Source organism: Canis aureus, chromosome 19, assembly GCF_053574225.1.
Source record: "Canis aureus isolate CA01 chromosome 19, VMU_Caureus_v.1.0, whole genome shotgun sequence".
NCBI lineage: Eukaryota > Metazoa > Chordata > Mammalia > Carnivora > Canidae > Canis > Canis aureus.
Window position 1 is genome coordinate 44,026,646 of NC_135629.1, and position 19,250 is coordinate 44,045,895.

General features: G+C 55.1%; 1 protein-coding gene and 1 pseudogene across 1 annotated transcript in view; one reads left to right on the forward strand and one right to left on the reverse strand.

Moving 5' to 3' along the window:
* The window catches only part of LIMD1 (LIM domain containing 1), a 70,243-nt gene extending 67,226 nt beyond the window's left edge, over positions 1-3,017 (reverse strand). Inside the window, exon 1 of the mRNA XM_077859186.1 lies at positions 1,208-3,017. Coding sequence (XP_077715312.1) covers positions 1,208-2,552 — 1,345 coding nt within the window. The 5' untranslated portion in view covers positions 2,553-3,017. The remainder of the gene's footprint in view (positions 1-1,207) is intronic.
* A 579-nt stretch (positions 3,018-3,596) lies between these two features.
* LOC144291319 (small nucleolar RNA U3) lies at positions 3,597-3,717 on the forward strand (annotated as a pseudogene).
* The last annotated feature ends 15,533 nt before the right edge of the window (positions 3,718-19,250 follow it).

A 19,250-nucleotide genomic window follows, 5' to 3' on the forward strand; every position in this document is an offset into this window, starting at 1 on the left:
TCCCAGCAAGCACCTCAGGCCCCAGAGACAGGACAGATTGATGGCCCTTCCTGGGCCCTGCCCTCCTCCGTGTGGCACAGCGGGCACCCTCCCAGGACTCGGCTTCCCAAGGCTCTCTGGCCTCAGAGGGGGACATTATGACCCCAATTCTCCAGAGTTCAAAAATGGGGGGAAACAAGACAAAAACCCTCAGACTCTTCTAAAAAGAGCTTTCTAGTTAGTTCTATGAGACCACAACATCATGACTCCACAGAACACACTGCTTTCTCACTGCCTCCAAACCCCTGCGCAGAGCAAAAGAAAAAGCTGAAGCCAGCAGCCTCCAAGAATTCAAGGTTTTAAAGAGAATAAAACAGAACCCTGAACCTGTTAGTAAAACCAGCAAGGAGCCTCTTCCATCCCACTGGGCGCAGGGGCTGCAGCTGCTACCTGGCTGCGGGCTAGAACCCAGGGTGGGGGCTGAGCTCAGAGACACCTAGCCCACAGGTCTCAAATTTCCCCCAGAGTCCACACTGCCTGAGAGTCCACACTGCCTGCCTGCACCGCTGACTATGGCCTTCCCCCCCAACTCACTGAGTTTCAGATAAAGGTCTTGGCGGAGGGGGCCCTACATCACGTGCCTTTCTAACCAGTTCCCAGGTGAAGGGATGCTGCGGGCCCACAGACTACACTTTGAGAACCACTAATGCTTGAGAGCAAAATCTTCCATGTGAGTTTTGCAACTGTACACAGTACCTGCAGACAGACAGACAGACAGGGCCAGAGAGAGAGCCCCTGCCCAACCACAGGTCCTCAGATAGACAGACCAGCCCGGCCCAGCCGGGGACAGAACCCACAGGGGTACCTGGACCTCAGAAACTGCTGCCATTCGAGTCCTGGACGAGCCAGTCACTGCAAGACACTCTGGGCCACACCCGGAACCCCCAAAACCCAAAGTCACAGCATTTCCCTTTTTCGAAAGCAGTCATGAGTAATCCCACCCCGCTTTCGCCCTTTGCACGTAGGTAACCCCCAGATACAAGATCCGCTTTCTGCTCAGGGACGCTTTCAAGTCTCTGGATCAAAAGATGCAGCAGAAAGAGGAAGCCACGCGTACACATATGTGCGCGGCTCAAGGAGACCTACAGCATCCCCGATGGGGAGCACCTCCCCCGAACGTAGGGACCTTGTCACCCATGGTGGGTGAGGTCACCAATCTCTCACTCACCAAAGTAATCGGCCTTCGGGTGAGCATCCATCTCACGCTCCAGACGTTGGGTGAGGGCTTCTAATTTCAATTCGGCAGCTGAGGGCCCAAGCTCGGGGCCTGGGATGAGGGTCTGGCAGGGCAGCCTCACCCGGGGGGGGCTGGGGCTCTCCGGGAGCCCAGGCCCCAGGCCGCCATCGGAGGGCCAGCCGGGGGGACCTTCTTTACAAGACAGCTCAGGTGGGTGGACAAGGCTGGTGGGGCTGAGCTTGGGACCCATGCCAGGGTCTGTGCAGACGGGCTTGGGACCCAGCCCAGGGGCCGCACCCGACTGCAGACTGTCCATGCTGCCTGGTGAGGATGGTGGGACGGAACTAGAGAGGTAAGATTTGGGTCCGTCTGGGAACCAGGCTTGAGGATCCACAGTGGGCTTGGGCATCGCGCCTGCAACCTCACTCCCCATCCCCGAGTTTGCTCTCGGAAGAGCTCCTTGGCTGGGGCAGCTCTGGGCCAAGGGTGCTAAGAAAGAGGGGGTCCTGGGCTGAGTGGGCCCCAGGAGGGCCCCGTTCTCCGGGCCTGGGGAAGAGAGGCCGGGGCTCACCCGCTGCGAGGAGGCGGTAGTCCAAAGCCCGGCTGGCTTCCCATCAGCGCGACCCCCAGCACCGCCATCCCGGCCGCTCTCGAACGACTTGGCGGAGCTCGGGGAGAGCGGAGGCTGGTACAGGGGATGGTCCCTGGAGGGTCTGGGCAGCGGCGCGTCCGTCCCCGGGGCGCCGGGCCACCCACTGCCGGCGCCCGGCCTGACGCTGGGGGACACTCCTGGCTGGTCGGCCCACTTGGGGCTCGGCAAGGGGACGTTGTCGTAATAGTCTCCGTGGGTGAGGCAGGCGGGATCCTCGCAGGGGCCCGGCTGGCGGAAAGCGGGCATCTCCCAGCGTGCCAGGCCCTCCTTGGCCCCGCAGTCCTGGCTGCCCGGGCCGGCGCCGCGGGCGGGCGGCCTGGCCCTCTGCTCCGGGGGTGGGCACGCGGGCTGCCCAGGGGCGAGCGAGGCCAGAGGAGGCTTGGCCGCACCATCCACCGGCTGCCTGATGCCCGAGCCGGCTTCCCGGCGGGCCTGGGGGGCGCCCCCGTTGGCGGCGCCGCGGCTGCCCCTGGGCAGGGTCTCCTCCTGCAGGAGCTGCTGCTGCTGCTGCTGGAGGTGGATTTTGGCCATTTTGGTGGCAAACACCCTGCGTGTCTCCTCAAACTCGGGGTTGTTGCCCGCCCCCCTGTCCACTCGGAAGAGCCCGTCCTTGGATGCCTCGTACATGTTCAGGTCCTCGATGAACTTACTGGCCTCCAGGCCCAGGTCGCCGTACTTGTCCATGTCGCCGCGGGTGTCGGGGCCTAGCGCGGGTGTCGGGGCTGGGGGCGCGGGTGCTGGGGCCCGGCTGGCTGCCAGGAGCGGCGGCGGCTCACGTCCAGCCCGCGACAGGTAGAGCCTTCCACCTGCCCGGCGGGAGGGTCATGACCCCAGGCCGGGTCGCGGCGATGAGACCGGAGGCCCAGCGGGCGCTGGAGCTCGGGCTGTGGGCTGTCCGCGCTTCACCGCCCGCGCCCGCCGGGCGTCTCTTCTCCTCTTTTTCAAATCTTAAAAGGAAAAAGAAATAGAGGGAAAAAAAAAAAAAGCCGGGCTTCTCGGTGAGCACGTCAGCAGTGCAACCCGGCCGCGGACGGGGACGGGGGCGCGGGGCGCGGGGCGCGGGGCGCGGCGGGAAGCGCTATTGTCCGATGGCGGCGGGCGCGGGCCGGAGGGCGGCGGGACGCGGAAGTGAGCGCGCCGCACGCAGTCCCCGCCGCTCGGTGGCCGGCCCGGCACGTCCCGGGCCGCGAGGGGCGGGGCGGGAGGCGGCCGAGGGCAGGGGCGGGGCGGGGCGGGGCTGGGGCGCGGGGCTGCTCCGAGCCGGCGAGCGGGCCCCGCGCGGGGACTGCCCGGCCCCCCCCGCCCCGCGATCCGGGCCCCGCCCCCGCCCCGCCCCCCCTCCGGCCCCGCCCCGCCCCGCCCCGCCCCTGGCCACGCTGGGCGGGGGTGGGGGAAGGGCTCGGCGCGGAGACCGCTGGCGGGCGTGGGGGGGGGGGGCACCGAGTCGCCTGCGGGGACGTGCCGCTTGCCGTGCCTCAGTTTCCCCGGGTGCCCATCGACCCCGCGTGCCAGGCCCGAGGTGCGCGATCCGAGGCCCCGGGCCTGGCCCCCAAGTCCTCTCCAACAGGTGGGCAGACTGAGGCTCGACGGGCCGGGAAGTGTCCAAGATGCCACCGCGGGAGCCCAGGTCCTCTGAACCGGGGGGGGGGGGGGGGGGTGTTAAAAAGTCGCATTGTTCCCGGGAGCGCGCGCTTTCAGGGCGCGGAGGGCGGCAATAAGAACGCGCCCGGGTCTCAGCGTGCTCCCCGCAGCGCGAAGCCTGCTCTTGGTGTCGCCGAGGCAGCTGCTGCTGGCAATTGATGATCGTTCTTCTCCCTTGGGGGAGCAAGAGGGAGACAACGCAGTCTGAGTGGTTTCTTAAAAAAAAAAAAAAAAACGCGCCCCGGTGACTCCTGATTCAGATGCGGGTGCCTGACCGTCCCAGCCCCACCTCCAGGGTGCGCCCGCCCGGCTGCGGGGGCGCTGCGGGGGCGCTGCGGGGGGCGCGGGGCCCGGCTCCTGGGACCTACCAGCCGCTTCTGCTTCAGCGGTTCTAGGGTGAAGTCTAAGAATTTGCATTGCTAACGAGTTCACGGACCACACCTGAGACCCGCTGGTCTAGCTCCCTGCACCAGCGCCCCGGTGGCCCCGGAGAGGTGTCAGGTCGCAGGCGCCCGTGCGGCGGCAGCAGCCAGAGCGACCCTAAGGCAGATGTACCAGACCAATCCCTTCCCAGCTTACACCCTCAATGCTTTCCTCCGGCAAAGATGGAAATGAGCTGCCTACCGGGGCTTCGCGCCCTCCCTCCCCCACCCCGATTTGGGAGCCTTCAGCTGCAGGAGCCTCCTGGTGTCTGCCCGGAGCCGACCTTGAACTTCCCAGCTCATCCTTCCCACGGGTGCTGAAATCACCTCCTCCCAGAGGCCTTCTTTTTCGGGTACCGTCTCTATTTTTCTGATCAGTCTCTATCATTTATTTATAATTACTTATCTGTTAACATGCAGTGTTTCTGGTGGGTGGTGGGTTTTCCACCTCCCTAGACCCTATCTGTATGCTCAGTGCCTGGTGCGTAGTAGTACCTGGTGGTTGAAAAAGTGAATTCCTCACTCTGTCTGCCAGGACTGTGACAAGGAACGAATAAGATAATAGACCTTAAAAAAAAAAAAAAAAAGATAATAGACCTAAACGTGCTTTGTGTTCGTTCTGTAACCCCTAAGTGTGGTTTACATGGGCCCGTGCATGGTAATCACCCGGAAACTTGTTGAAAATGCACATTCCCGACTCCCCCTTCCATCCAACCTATTAAACTAGATCTTCATTGGAACAAGTTTCTTGAGTGCACTCTTTGCACAATAGTTTGAGAAGCACTGCTGTAGAGAACTATACAGAATGAGGTATTTTTACTTTTACAAAGTCTTTTAATGTATTTGTCTACAAAAGGAATACCTGTTCATGATGACAACTTTGAACGATACAAAGATACATAAACTTTTAAGGAATTACCCACAATCCCTCATTAAACAGTCCTTGGGATGCTGGGTGGCTCAGTGGTTGAGCATCTGCCTGCAGCTCAGGTTGTGATCTCCAAGGTCCCAGGATCGAGTCCCACATCAGGCTCCCTACAAGGAGCTTGCTTCTCCCTTTGCCTATGTCTCTGCCTCTCTCTCTATCTCTCATGAATAAGTAAATAAAATCTTTAAAAAATAAAAAAGTAAACAGTCCCCATGTCTTCAGTAATATTAATTAATAGCTGGGCTTACTCACAAAGTGAGCGATAGGCTCATGAACTCTTTAGAACAGTGGTCCTCAAAGTATGGTCCCGGAACCAGCAGCATCAGCATCACCTGGAATTGGTCTAAGCCTGTGGATCCCAAATTTAAACACGCATTAGAATTCCTTAGGGAGCTTATTAAACACTGGTTGCTGGGACCTACCTGCAGTTTCTGATTCAGCGGTTCTAGGGTGAGGTCTAAGAATTTGCATTGCTAACTTGTTCACGGACCACACCTGAGACCCGCTGGTCTAGCGTTCCAGTGCTTCCTCTTGGTACACAGAGAGGTGAGGGCATCTATCAGAGTAGAAAGCTGTGGCCCACTTTGCCTGACCCCGAGTACTGGGGTCGTAGCTAACAAAGCGCTGGGAACACATGGCCATCCCCGTGTGAAGACTAGCAAGCTTGGAGCCAGCGTCCTGGGTGTCCAGTTCTAGGAGCTGCAACCCTGGTACTAGAGCCTCGAACACCAGCCAGGCCTCTTGTAAATCGGTTTTCTCTTTTCGTGCTGACTTGGCAGCGCCTGGGCCCATTATCCTTGGTCCCTATCTGTTCCCCCCTGCAACCCTCATTTTGCCTTGCCTGGAGTGCTCAGAAGCCATAGTTTCATTCCCCATCCCCATTGCAGTTCTAGAAGCTAGTGCACCATCTCCACCAACTAAACACATACACCTGAACCCACCATCTACATATTTCCTCACCAGACTGGCTTATCCCCTCTTGGTCAGTGGAAAGATGGCATCCCATGAGCGTCAAACCACATAGCATGCTACTACTGTGAAGGGGCACTCAGACTTGACAGCCATGGCCAGCAGACACCTGGATATTTTCCCACTGCTATTTAATATTTAAAAGGCAGAGATGTCTTCCAATTCTGTGCCCAACATTTAGAATCCCAACCATGACTATTTAACGTAGGCCGGCGTTGTCTGTTCTGTGTGCTTGGAAACATCTGTTGATTCGAATCTCAAAATATGTGTTCATACTTGCACATCAGTTGTTTAAAAAGCAAAATACTGAAGAACTAAATATTTTTATTGATCAGTAGGCAGAGAATGGATGGTTTTGTTTCAGTGTTTACCAATGATGTGTTTTGTTGAGTGAGAAATGTTCCACATTCTATTTTACCAGGAAAGCTATTCCAAGGTGGTGATCATTCCCCATGGCCCTGCCAGTAGGACCGAAGTCAGTATCAACACACAGCTTTCCTTTGGTCTGGAAGCTTATTTTCATGGGCACAGGGATGTAAAAATTACCTGCCCTCAAGGCACTGGGTGATTCAGTCAGTGAGGTGTCCTACTCTTGATTTTGGCTCAGGTCATGATCTCAGTGTCGTGAGATGGAGCCCCGTGTCGGGCTCCGTGTTGGGCAAGGAACCTACTTAAGATTCTCTCCCTCTCCCTCTCCCTCTGCCCCTCTCCCCTCCCCTCTCTCCCTCAACAACAACAACAAAAAGTGCCTGCCCATGAACACACTTGTGAAATACGGGATTTTCAGCTTGACCTGGCCAGAATCTCAACAACATCCATCAGATCCTGTACCTCTCCAGCTCCAAACCCTCCGGCAGCATCCTGAATCATGCTGAGAACAAAGATCTTCCCCTTGACCCTATGTGGCCTCCTCCCACCTGTGCCTACCTCCTAATTCCCCTCTGTCTCCCCTTCTTCCACCACTTCAGCCACACGGACTTCCTCATAGTCCCGGGCCCATGCCCTCACCGTGCCCTCACTGAACAAACATCACTGAGTACTTAGGATGCCCTGGGCCCTCCCTTCTCTGGGTGCTGAGGACACAGCAATGGACAAAATAGCCAGACGCGCCTGTCCTGCTTGGACTTACATCCCAGTGGGACAGGGTGGACAATAAAAGTAGACACGTGCCTCGTGGAGGACATTAGAAAGTGAGGAGGGTGGCGGCAAAAGATGAAAAGATGCAGATAAGGAGGGGACGCCAGTTTGAATACGATGGTCAAGGGCCTTCTCCCTGAGCACACACTTGAAGAAAGGCAAATGGAAGAAGCCTTGTGGGAGACACGCATCAAAACGGCCCTTCCCAGGAGTTTTTTTGGGTAAAGTGGAATAGAGGGGAAATGCCATCAAGAGAGGCCTCTTTAGGTGTTTTTTTTTTTTCTTTTTTTAAATATGGGAAATGGTACCTGTTTCTATGCTGATGGGAATGGCCCACTGAGGTAGGGGTTGGGGGAGGAGAATTGCTCTTATAGGAGAGAAAGAAGGGAATGTCTAGGGTGACGTGCTTCAGTAGCAGAGAGGGGCGGGCTCCACTGCGTATTTCAGCCATGGTGATAGAAAAGATGTGGGCTAGCATCAGGTAGGGAGGTAGGTACATAAGGTGTTGGAATCTTGGAGTGGTATGTGGCTCTTCCGATTACTTTAACTCTCTCGGTGAAATAGGAAGTAAGGAGAGTTAGCTGAGAGTGAGGCCAGGGGAACAGCTGTTGGGAACTGGTCATCTAGGGGAGTGGGAGAGTCAGTGGCCTGGAGAAAGACAGAGGCTTCCCCTGGGATCCCAACCCCCACCCTGGGATCCAGGGCATGGATCCTGATGAGGCCGGCATGGTGGCATGTTTTTCTTTAGCCAAGGTTCAGTTACACAGATGTGGGTATGAAGTAGGTGGAGAGCTGGATCTAACTGGGACTGGCTTCTGCTAAGTGAGTGCAATCTAAGTAGAGTGGCAAGACGTTGCCATTTCGCCTGCCTAGAGCCTCCTCCCCTCCCCCAGCATCCCATACCGGTGTGACCCCCTGGCTTCAACCCTCCGTTCTCTGCTCTGTGGTCCCTTCTCCAGGAATTCCTTCTCAACTCCCTGTCTCCACGCCCTGTCCTCACCTGGCACAGTGGTGAACCTCCATCTCCTCACCAGGACGCAAACCTCACCGGGCTATGGATCATTGGCCATTCTGTTCATTGCTACATCCCAGGAACCTAGAACGATGCCTGGCACATGGTAGGGGCTCCTCAAAATGCTTGGTAAATAGAGGAGCCGGGGTGGCTCAGTGGTTGAGCATCTGCCTTCAGCTCAGGTCTTGATCCCGGGGTCCTGGGATCGAGTCTCGAGTTGAGCTCCCCGTAGGGAGCCTGCTTCTCCCTCTGCCTATTTCTCTGCCTCTCTCTGTGTCTCATGAATAAATAAACAATATTTTTTTAAATGTTTGGTAAATAAATCAGAAAAGGGAGTACAGGCATTATCATCTATAGGTGAACAAAAAAATTTATTGGGCTCAACCATGACCCAGATTTGGAGAGACAAAGAGGAGGCTGTATTATTACCCTGGTAACTTTGCAAACCTTCTTAGAGCTTAGTGATGACCTTGTACAAATGTTCAATCTACATCATACATCCCCTATCTTGCTAGTCAAGAGCATGACAATATATAAATATATGTGTTTGAATGTATAAAGGGTATTTGACTGAAGAATATCTGTTTGTGGGGTGCCTGGGTGGTTCAGTCAGTTGAGCATCCGCCTTTGGCTCAGGTCTTGATCCTGAGGTCCTGGGATCGAGTCCCGAGTTGAGCTCCCTGCATGGAGCCTGCTTCTCCCTCTGCTTGTGTCTCTGCCTCTCTCTCTCTGTGTCTCTCATGAATAAATATATAAAATCTTTTTTAAAAAATCTGTTTGCATGCATACATGTCTGTTTTTTATATACTTGAATTGTTGACTAAAGGGCATTTGAAAAACCCTAATCCAATAGTCCGCAGGCAGCAAACGGTGCCTCAGCCTGTGAATTACCAAGGGGCCCGTGAGGCCAAGGGCCCCCGTCTTTAGACAGAGCCCTGCTTATTTTGCAGTTAACTGAAAGGGCCTTTCTGTTGCTTTTGCTTGGCTACAGGGAATGTCTCTGCACACAATGCTGTGTGTGTCCCAAAGCTGGAGGGCCACTTCAGGGAGAGCTCTGAAAAGAATCTTTATATTTCATTCAAACAGATGGATGAAGAATGAAGAACCCAGGTTCCCTTGGGCTGGTCCCTGCTGATGCCCAGAGCAGGCCAGGAAAGCTCGGCCCCTCCAAATCTATTTCCCAGAACCCTGGGGGCTCCGGCCTTGGCCTTCACGGTGGAATTGCCCCGAGAATAGAGAGAAACGGATGTGCCGAAGGCCTTTTCCTGGTGCTTGGTGTCATGATCGTCTGCCCTGGAAAACTGCCCGGGCCAGACCCAGATATTCCGCCCTTGACCTTGCCGTGTGCGTCTGCTGGAGCCCACTGTCCTATGGTCTCAGGCCCGCGCCCCGGCCCTTGCACCACGCTGCAGGCATGTGCCTGACCACAGGGCTCCACGTGGCTCCTACACACCCACGGGGGGACGGGGGGCTCCCCCTGGCCCCGGCCCAACCCCGCCCAGCGCCATCTGCTCTGAGCGCTGCCAAAGATGTTTAACGGGACCCAGTGAACTGGGGTGCTCCTTCACGAGCCAGCTCCAACTTCTGCTTCCTCTTTGGGATGTTTAAGCAAGCGGGACGTGCCTATAGCTTCAAACGCGAAAGGTGAACGAGCACCGAGGGAAAAGTAGGCGTCCTCCCCCCATGGAGCCCCAGGCCCCCAGCGCCCCCTCCAAGGACAGCGCGTCCATCTCTTCCTGTCCCCCTTTTCTGTGACACAGTGGAACACGGCCCGCCCCCTTGCCTCCTGCACTTGACCAGGCTCTTGAACATCTTTTCACACCACTTCACAAGCAGCTGCCTTCGTCAAGGCGATGGCTGCCCTTTCTCTGGGTGAGTCATCGGCTTTTTTTTTTTTTTTTTTTTAAGATTTTGTTTATTTATGAGAGACACAGAAGAGAGAGAGGCAGAGACACAGGCAGAGGGAGAAGCAGGCTCCATGCAGGGAGCCCGACGTGGGACTCGATCCCGGGACTCCAGGATCACGCCCTGAGCCGAAGGCAGACGCTCAAGCGCTGAGCCCCCGGGCGGCCCGAGTCATGGACTTTTTACCCGACACCCCGATTCTCAGGCCTGCGGGCTGCTTCCACGCTCTCCTGCCAGTGCGTGCACGGCAGCGACGGCTGCGCCCCGACACACCTGCTGCTGGCGCGGCTGCGGGATAAGCCCGCGGGGCAGGGGCTTCCCGAAATCTCCGCGGAGCTGCGGAAATGACTGGTTACCTGCATCTCTCACCGACCCCAAGGACTTGCCCCACGTGCCCCCGGGTACCACCGTCTCCCTGGGGGCAGTGCTAGGAGCGCTGAGTGGCCACGACAAGAACGATGATCGCGACACTGATCACCAACATGTCACGCGGCCTGCTCAGCTCCGCTCTCTACATCCACGGACGTGGCGGTGTGGAATCCCCGCCACGGCCCATCGGCGAGGTCCTGTGATCTGCTCCCTTGTGCCGAAGAGGAAACTGAGCCCAGGGGAGCTGAGGAATCGTCTGGAGTCCCCCTGCGGGGAGGCGGTGGATCCAGGAGGGGCCCCAGGCAGCCCGGCCGTGCAACACGCCACCTGTCACGACACAATCTCCTGGGTGCTCGCCGGCTACCGGAGCCCCTGCACCTGCCTCCAGAGCCTGGCTGCCTCCCGAGCCCTCACGGGAACCATGTCTTCTGTCCCCAGCACCGCTGTGGGGCCCGGCAGTCAGGGAGCTGAGCCACAAGGTCCCCGAGGGTGGGTATGGGTCTGCGTGCTTCACCCGGGACCTTGCACCCGGCTCAAGGCATTATCACAATGAACGGGTAGTGTCCTCAATAATCATGATGCTAATAATAGCTGACTTTCATGGGGCGCTAAAAGCTCACCTAAATTACCTCCTTTAATTTTCACAGCAGCTCCAAGGTAAATCCCATTATTATTTCCACTTTAGAAATGGAGGAACAGAAGCTCACAGGTGCAGGCAGCTGGTGAGGAAAGGGCCCAGGACCCAGTCCTGAACCATTCAGAGAGAGGAAAAGGCCAGAAAATGAGGCTGAGTGAGTGGCCAGGGAGGCAGCAAGAAAAGAGGGGAAAGCGCATCTGGGAAATTGAGAGAGGAGGGTGGAAGCGAGTCCCCGGGCCTTGTCACACACAGGCCATTGGCAGGCCCGGCTTCCACGGGGAAGGGCACAACTTCCCCCAGGCTGGTGGCATGGGCCTACATCCATTTTATGTGGGTAATGAGAAATGGGTAACTCCAGAAGGGCGGCGCACGTGGGACACTTGTGCTACCTTTGTGAAGCAACATCAAAAAGGAGAAAGTGCCTGCGACATTTTCATTAATCGGCGTGGGTGGGTGTGAGCGCTGGAAGAGGCATGTCCCGGCCACAGTGGGGCCCGAGGAGAACCCTAGAAGCTGCCAGACACCGGAATGAGGATCTGGGTGTGCAGCAGCCCCCCCACCTGCTCTCTGGGAGTGGTGACCCCGCTCTGGAGGGTGAGCTCTGGAGACAGGAGGGAAGGAGGCCCTATTTATTATTTCCACCTGCCACATTTCACACCAGCTGAGGTCTTCATGCCCACCAACCTTGTGCCTAAGGGAGCTCAAGTATAAAATGCTCACAATTCTCAAAGTCTGTTAAAAAAAAAAAAAAAAAAAAAAAATATATATATATATATATATATATATATATCCAAAAACATGCCAAAGACTGGCTCCATTCCCTCCAAGAGCTGTGGATGGACCATGAGGCATAGCGGGCATCCACAGGGCGCACGCACCCCACATCTGAGGGCCGGTCTCACAGCCACTGTTTTTCTTCTTGTCAAAATAAATGGGCCTCTTGTGTTGGAAAAGATTTCACGGTCTAACTCCCTCTGAGGCCTGCCAACCCTCACTGACGTGAGAGCACCTCACTGAAACTCCCACTGCCGTGGGCTGGCGGGCCTGGGTGACCTGCACCCCGGGCGGTCTGGCGGGCCTGGGTGGGGATGGCTGCCTCCCCCGCTCCCTCCCATCTTGGCATTTGCTCCACTGAGGATCCAAATGAACACACCTAGAGCTTCCAGAAATCGGTGGGAGGGCAGCAGACAGCCCCAGCCTTCTCTGCCTGGAAGGCCACCCTCCTGGCAAGGCTGCTCCAGCAGAGCCCCTCCTCAAGGAGAAGGGGGAGCACTGGAGAAGGGGGCATGGGGAGCGGGTGGAGAAGGCCACCGGGAGAGACCAGCGGGAGGCCCGTGTTCCCCCAAAGTCACGGCGTCCCTGGAGCCTCATGATGTGACCATGTTTGGAAACAGGGGTGTTGGCAGACGTCACCGGTTAAGTAAGGTCCCCACGTGGGAGGAGGGCAGGTCCTAAGTCCAGCATGACCCGTGCCTTGATAGGAGGAGACACCGAGACACAGGAGGAGGATGCCCTGTGACAATGGGCACAGGTTTGTGCGACGCAGCCACCGAGCCCAGCATAGCAAAGGACACCGGAGCCCCCAGAGGCTGGAAAAGGTGAGGGAGGATCCCCACTAGAGCCTTCTGAGGGAGTAGGGCCCTGCCCACACCTTGCTTTTGGACTTCTGGTCTCCACAGTGGTCAGAGAACGCATTTCTGTTGCTTAAACCATTCAAGGGGGGCCTGGGTGGTTCAGTAGGTTGGGCATCTGACTTCAGCTCAAGTTATGATCCTGGGGCCCTGGGATTGAACCCCACATTAGGCTCCCTGCATCTCCCTCTCCCTCTGTCCCTTCCCCCTACTTGTGTGTGCACGCGTGCTTTCTCTCTCTCAAATAAATAAAATCTTAAAAAAAAAAAAAAACCCACTCAGGTTGTGGCACTGTGTTGTGGTACCTTCCCAGCCCCAAAGTGGCACATGGCAGCCCTTGGGTCCCCTCCAATCAGCCCCCTCATGAATGTTCAGAATCCCCCAGCGAGGCAGAGCTGGAAAACGCATATAGCATCTCATTCATTCCTTCGACTAGTAGTTATCGGGTACCTACTCGGTGCTGGGCCCTGAGCTCAGTGCCAGGGACGCCATGGGAGATAGAGCGGATGGGCCGCCGCCCCACGCAGCATCCAGGCTCACGGGAGACAGGCGCACACGGAACAATCACACAAGGGCAAGGGGAATTCCAAGTGGTGGAAAATGCTGAGAAAGAGGAGAACATGTTCCCGGGAGCGCAGTAGGGCAGGAGGAGTGGGGTAGTCAGACAATAACTCTGTGAGGAGTGTTCTGCAAGGGCAGGGAAGTCCTCCCAGGGGGCCAGGAACTGAGACAGGGTGGGAGCAGGAGGCTGCCCCCTAGGGCTGGTCAGGGGTCCCGGATTTATTCTAGATTCAGTGAGAAACATTCCCAGTTAAATCTTCATCCACGTGCTTATTCTCACAAACGGATTTTTAAAAAAAATTATTTTAAAGTAATTTCTAAACCCAAAGTGGGGCTTAAACTTACAATCTTGAGATCAAGAGTCACATGGTCTGATGCATGGGTGGCTCAGTCAGTTGGGCGTCTGCCTTCAGCTCAGGTCATGATCCCCGGGTCCTGGGATTAAGTAAGTCCTGCATTGGGCTCCCTGCTCAGCAGGGAGTCTGCTTCTCCCTCTCCTCCCCACTCTTGCTCTCCAAATAAAAATTTAAAAATAAAAATTTAAAAGTCACAAGCTCCACCAACTGAGCCAGCCAGGCACCCCTCTCACAAATGGATTTTAAAATGGGGAGGTGGAAGCGCCTGCATGAGGCCATGATGAGACTGTCATCTCCTGGGGAGTGGCGGGTCACCGTCTGAAAATGTGCCCTCCCTACTTCCTTTCGAATGTGTATGTGCAGACCTCACACTAAGCCTATATTGAAAAACAGGCTCACATCTGGATTCCAAATTGAGGCGACAATGAAGGAAAGCAGAGGTAGGGGGGCCCTTCAGTCATCCGAACCCAAGAAATCAGCCCTCAGGTGGGGCATGGTGGCTCCATAATTGAATGCCCCCACACCCCGGACGGCCTGACTTTGGGCAGTTTTTAGGGAAACACATGCTGTGGGTCTTGTCTTTCTCTCGGGCTGTGCTCTTGGAGAGCCTGTTGCTCTTGTGTCTGTGGGTATCTCTTTGTTGTCCAGACAGTAGGAACCTGGGAGGAAGGAGTGGTGGTGGGCGAGAAGCAGCACATGGAGGTGGGGGGCAGGAAGAGTCGAAACCCAGGTCATCCCAACACAGACCCGTGAGTCTCCTGAACCTCAGCAGGGTGTAGACAAAGAAAACCATATCGAGGGCACCTGGGTGGCTCAGTTGGTTGGGCGTCTGCCTTTGGCTCAGGTCATGATCCCAGAGTCCTAGGATCCAGCTCCCTGCTCAGCGGGGAGTCTGCTTCTCCTCTCCCTCTGTCGCTCCCCCTGCTTGTGCTCTCTTTCTCTGTCAAATAGATAAAGTCTTAAAAAGAAAACAGAAAACCACATGGAGGCACATCCAACTCAAAGTGCTGAAATACAGAGCTAAAGAGATAATCTTCAAAGCAGACAAAGGAAAGACGCTTCAACAGGAAAGGTCTTCAACAGAACAACAAAAGCATTGTCATCAGAAATGAAGACGGCCTGAAGCCAGCGGCATGGCATCTAGAACATTGAAAGAAAAACGTGTCAACCAAGAAGTCTCTCGTGAAAGTACAGCAAAGAATTTTTTTCAGACAAAAGCTGACAAAACTTGAGAGAATTTGCTGCCAGTAGGACCACTATTATAAACCCTGAAATAATTCTTTAAGGCTAAAGGGAAATTATCTTGGATTAAAGGTCAGAATCAAGAACATCAGAAATGGTATGTGTTTGGGTAAATACAAAAGATAATTTTTTCTTAAAAAAAAAAAAAATTCTGGGCAGCCCTGGTGGCTTATCGGTTCAGTGCTGCCTTCAGCCTGGGGTGTGATCCTGGAGACTTGGGATCGAGTCCCATGTTGGGCTTCCTGCGTGGAGCCTGCTTCTCCCTCTGCCTGTGTCTCTGCTTCTCTCTCTGTGTCTCTCATGAATAAATAAATAAAATCTTAAAAAAAATTATTTAGGGGCGCCTGGGTGGTTCAGCAGTTTAGTGCCACCTTCAGCCCAGGGCGTGATCCTGGAATCCCGGGTTTGAGTCCCACATCGAGCTCCCTGCATGGAGCCTGCTTCTTCCTCTGCCTGTGTCGCCTCTCTGTGTCTCTCATAAATAAATAAATAAAATGTTTTTTCAAAGTTTCTTTAAAGACTGTTGGCTGTTTAAAGCAAAAATAATGTGCAATTTATGTGGGATTTACAGCATAGAGAGGAAAAGTATTTGGAGGTAGCTCAAAGGACTGGAATAGCAGTTCAATTTGTACAATGTGAAGTGGTACAAAATAAACTCAAGAAAGATTATTACCAGTTATGTTTGTACGCTGAAATGTCTAAAATAATCATTAAAATCGTATAAAGAAATATAACAAATATATTATCTATTCAATATTCATGACAACTGGGTAGACCATTCTGGGCAGGCCATTACCATCCAATTTAAGAGTGATCTAGAAACTCAGGCTTGGAGAGGCTAAGGCTTTGCCTGGGGTCGCTGGATAGAAAATAGGTGCCCCAGAACTCAAGTTTTTGGACCCTCCCAGCCCCTTCCATTATTCCAAGAGTCAAGAAGCTTCCTCTGTGCAGAGCCAGATAATAAATATCCTAGGCTCCTCTGGGAGCCATAGAGTTTCTGTCACCGCTTCTCAACTTTGTGCAAAAGCAGCCAGACAGGGTGCCTCAGTGGTTCAGTGGTTGAGCATCTGCCCCGGCCCAGGTCTTTTTCCTGGGATACCAGGATCAAGTCCAGTGTCAGGCTCCCTGCGGGGAGCCTGCTTCTGCCTCTGCCTATGTCTCTGCCTCTCTCCATGAATAATTAAAAATCTCAAAAAAAAAAAAAAAAAGTAGCCACTGACAAATATATGCACAATTCAGCACAGGAGTGTTCCAATAAAATTATTTATAAAAACAGGAGGTGGGCCGTAGTTGGCCAATCTCTGCGTTACTGCACCATCAAGTGGTGTTCAGCTCTGGCCCACGGAGGATGATCCTGATGGACAGCCGGGGTCCGGAACCACCGACCAAGGCAACGGGCTGTATGTGAGCCAATAAGGCTGTCCCCACCCCTCTCCCCTTCCTGGCTCCCTTGGGCTCTGGCCCCACCGTGATGGTAAATAGGACACTTGGTTCCTTTTCATTCCTGCCCAGAGGTAAATGGGCCCTGATTTCTGGGCCCTGATTATTGCATCACCTCGTGCTCCCTCGGCTTTCTTTCTTTCTAGGCTTAAAATACCGCACCCCCCCCCCCCCGCCCCCGTGCTTCCCCCTGCAGCTCCCCACTGCTGTCTCACAGCTGACCCCACAGGGCCTTTTGCTTTAAAGCTCCCTCCCGGGATCCCTGGGTGGCTCAGCGGTTTGGCACCTGCCTTTGGCCCAGGGCGCGATGCTGGAGTCCCGGGATCGAGTCCCTCATCGGGCTTCTGGCATGGAGCCTGCTTCTCCTTCCTCCTGTGTCTCTGCCTCTCTCTCTCTCTATGTCTATCATAAATAAATAAATAAACAAACAAACAAATAAATAAATAAATCTTAAAAAAAAAATTCTATAAAGCTCCCTCCCCAGCAGGCTCCTGGCCCTTGGGCTCAGCCCGGTTCTGGACAGTCGAGGCTTAAAGCCCACACAAACTAGACGTGCAAGGGGCTGTTGCCTCTGGGAGCGGCCCGTGCCTCACCCTCCACCCTGAACCCACGAAAGCCCCGGCGAGAGGGGCCAGAACTGAGGCCTGAGCCCAGAGGCTGCGGGCAATCATCCAGCTGTTACACTTTTGTTCCAGCCAAGAAATCCCCAGACCGTCAGTTTGGGCTGCGCAGGGGTTTCCATTGCACAAAATATCCCCAGACTACCTTCAGCGGTCTTCCCTCCCAGGATGCCCATCTCACTTACCAGCTGGCATCGCTGGGTCGATTTTGTAACTAAGGAGATAAACGTCTCCGCCGTCCTTAGCAAATTGCTCAAGGTGGTGGTGCCCACCTGGGGCCAGAATCGGAATTCGAAGCTGTCCAGCACCACCAAGATTCACCCAGAAGTCTGTGACCACTTCTTGATCCTTGGAATCACATCAAGACTTTGGACCGATGCCGAAGGTCAGTCTTCTAGCTCATTCTGACCTGATGCTTAGGATCTAAGCTGAAAGGTGCTGCAGAAAACATTTTGCATAGGGGCTGAGGGGCAAATCCATGGATCACCTCTATAACATATTTATATGAAGGAGAAAAACTGCCTGTTCTGGGCAGTCAGTCCTTTGGGCACATGGCTTGGCCACTTGCCCCCTGAAGATACCTTTGTGCAGTGTACAACCTACACAACCATACCAGTAACCTTACAGAAGGGACAGCCTAGGCATTTTGTACTCTTTCCACTCTCCCAGAAAAAAAATAGGCAGGTCTTTGGAGCATGCCACCATCCAAATGCACATAGCATTAGGATGTTCCCCAGCTGCCCCACAGAAGCCTCTCCACGGGCCATGTAGGGTGAGACACAGACTTGCAACCCACTGTGGCAGTCATACCCCAAAGGAATGGACCTGTTGCCAGGAGTGTGGGGAGAGGGGAGCAGAAGGGAGCTCGTGTGTGCTAAGCACTTACTGTGCACCAGAGCCCACACGCACCCCCACCCCCAGCCTGGTGGTTGCCCCGTGGAAAGGGGGAAATCGTGAGGAGGTAGATGGAGCCCAGGCTGGGTGAGGCACAACTGGCTTTTCTGGTTTTAGTATTTGGTGTGATAAGCGTACAGTTGTGAGAGTACTGGCCAGCTCTCAGCCTTTTCGCATACCTTAGCCTGCTCACGATAACGTCAAGGTGGAGCTGGTATCCCAGGCCCAGGTGAGGAAATGAGCTTCAGGAAGGGCAAGCGACCCGCCAAGCTCTCGGGGTCGGGAAGCCGTAGGGCTGGGACTCCCAGCAAGCCGAGCTCCAGAGTCCTCTGCCCCACCTGCCAGGCCGTTTGTCCGGTTCAGTGTCTCGCCGAAGAAAATTAATGGTTGATACGCAGCGGCCAGTACAGGTGGTGCCCTGATTACTATTATTCGCTTTTATTAACAATACAAAGGGCGTCCACCACAGGTGGGTGCTGTCGGGGGGAGCCCCCAAGATTTCTTTTTTTTTTTTTAAGATTTTATTTATTTATTCCTGAGACACACACACACACACACACACAGAGGCAGAGACACAGGCAGAGGGAGCAGCAGGCTCCATGCAGGGAGCCCGATGTGGGACTCGATCCCCCGTCTCCAGGATCAGGCCCTGGGACAAAGGCGGTGCTAAACCGCTGAGCCACCCGGGCTGCCCCAGCCCCCAAGATTCGATGCCTCTGGTGATGGTGAGGTCCCCTGAGCACTGGTGAGGATGGGGCCCCCATGTGTAATGGTCCACAGTGGCCCCTGCCTCCGGCACGTCCTTGACTGTCAGCTGGGACTCGCACCCATTCTCATGACTGACCTGCCCTCCCCGCGGCCCCTCATCCCGTGGCTGTGGGGCTCTCCTCCATCAGGCAGGAATAAATGACCAGGGACCCGCCCCCAGAGCAGGCCCTTGGCCGTGGTGTGTGTGTGGTGAGCGTCTGTGCCGTGTGTTTTGCGTGTGTGATACATGTATGCACGTGTGGTGAATGTGGCGTGTATGTGGTACGTGTGTATATGGTCGGTGCATGTGAGGTGTGTTCGGTATGTGAGACGTGGTCTGTGCGTATGTGCTGTGTGTAGTATATGCATGTGGGGTGTGTGTGTATCGGTAATAAATGCGTATAGTATTGGGTGTAGGCGTGTGGTGTGGGCTATGGGTGTGTATGTGTGTATAGTGTGTGTGGTATGTGTGTGCTGTGCTAGTATATGGTACGTGGGGTGTGTGTGTGTGTGTGTGTGTGGAGGTGGAGGCAGGCAGGGCTGAGGCGTAGATCTCCGGGACCAGAACAGTGACACACCCGGGGACGTGCCACATTTCCACTCTGAATGACCACGACCCTTCAGGAGCAGAACCTGAAGTCGCCCGGGTTCCCCGCGGGGCATCGGGACCCCCGCCTTTCTCTCCCCTTCAGGGTGTCCCGCACACTCCAGACCAACAGACCTTCCAAGTCACCTCCGCAAACCAGCGTGTGGGCCTCACGGGACCCGCCAACCGACCTTTGCGGTAAAAATCGGCCTTGACCAGACGGCACACCGCAGGCCTGTGGTTTCTTTTCTTGCTTTTTTTTTTTTTTAAGATTTTATTTATTTA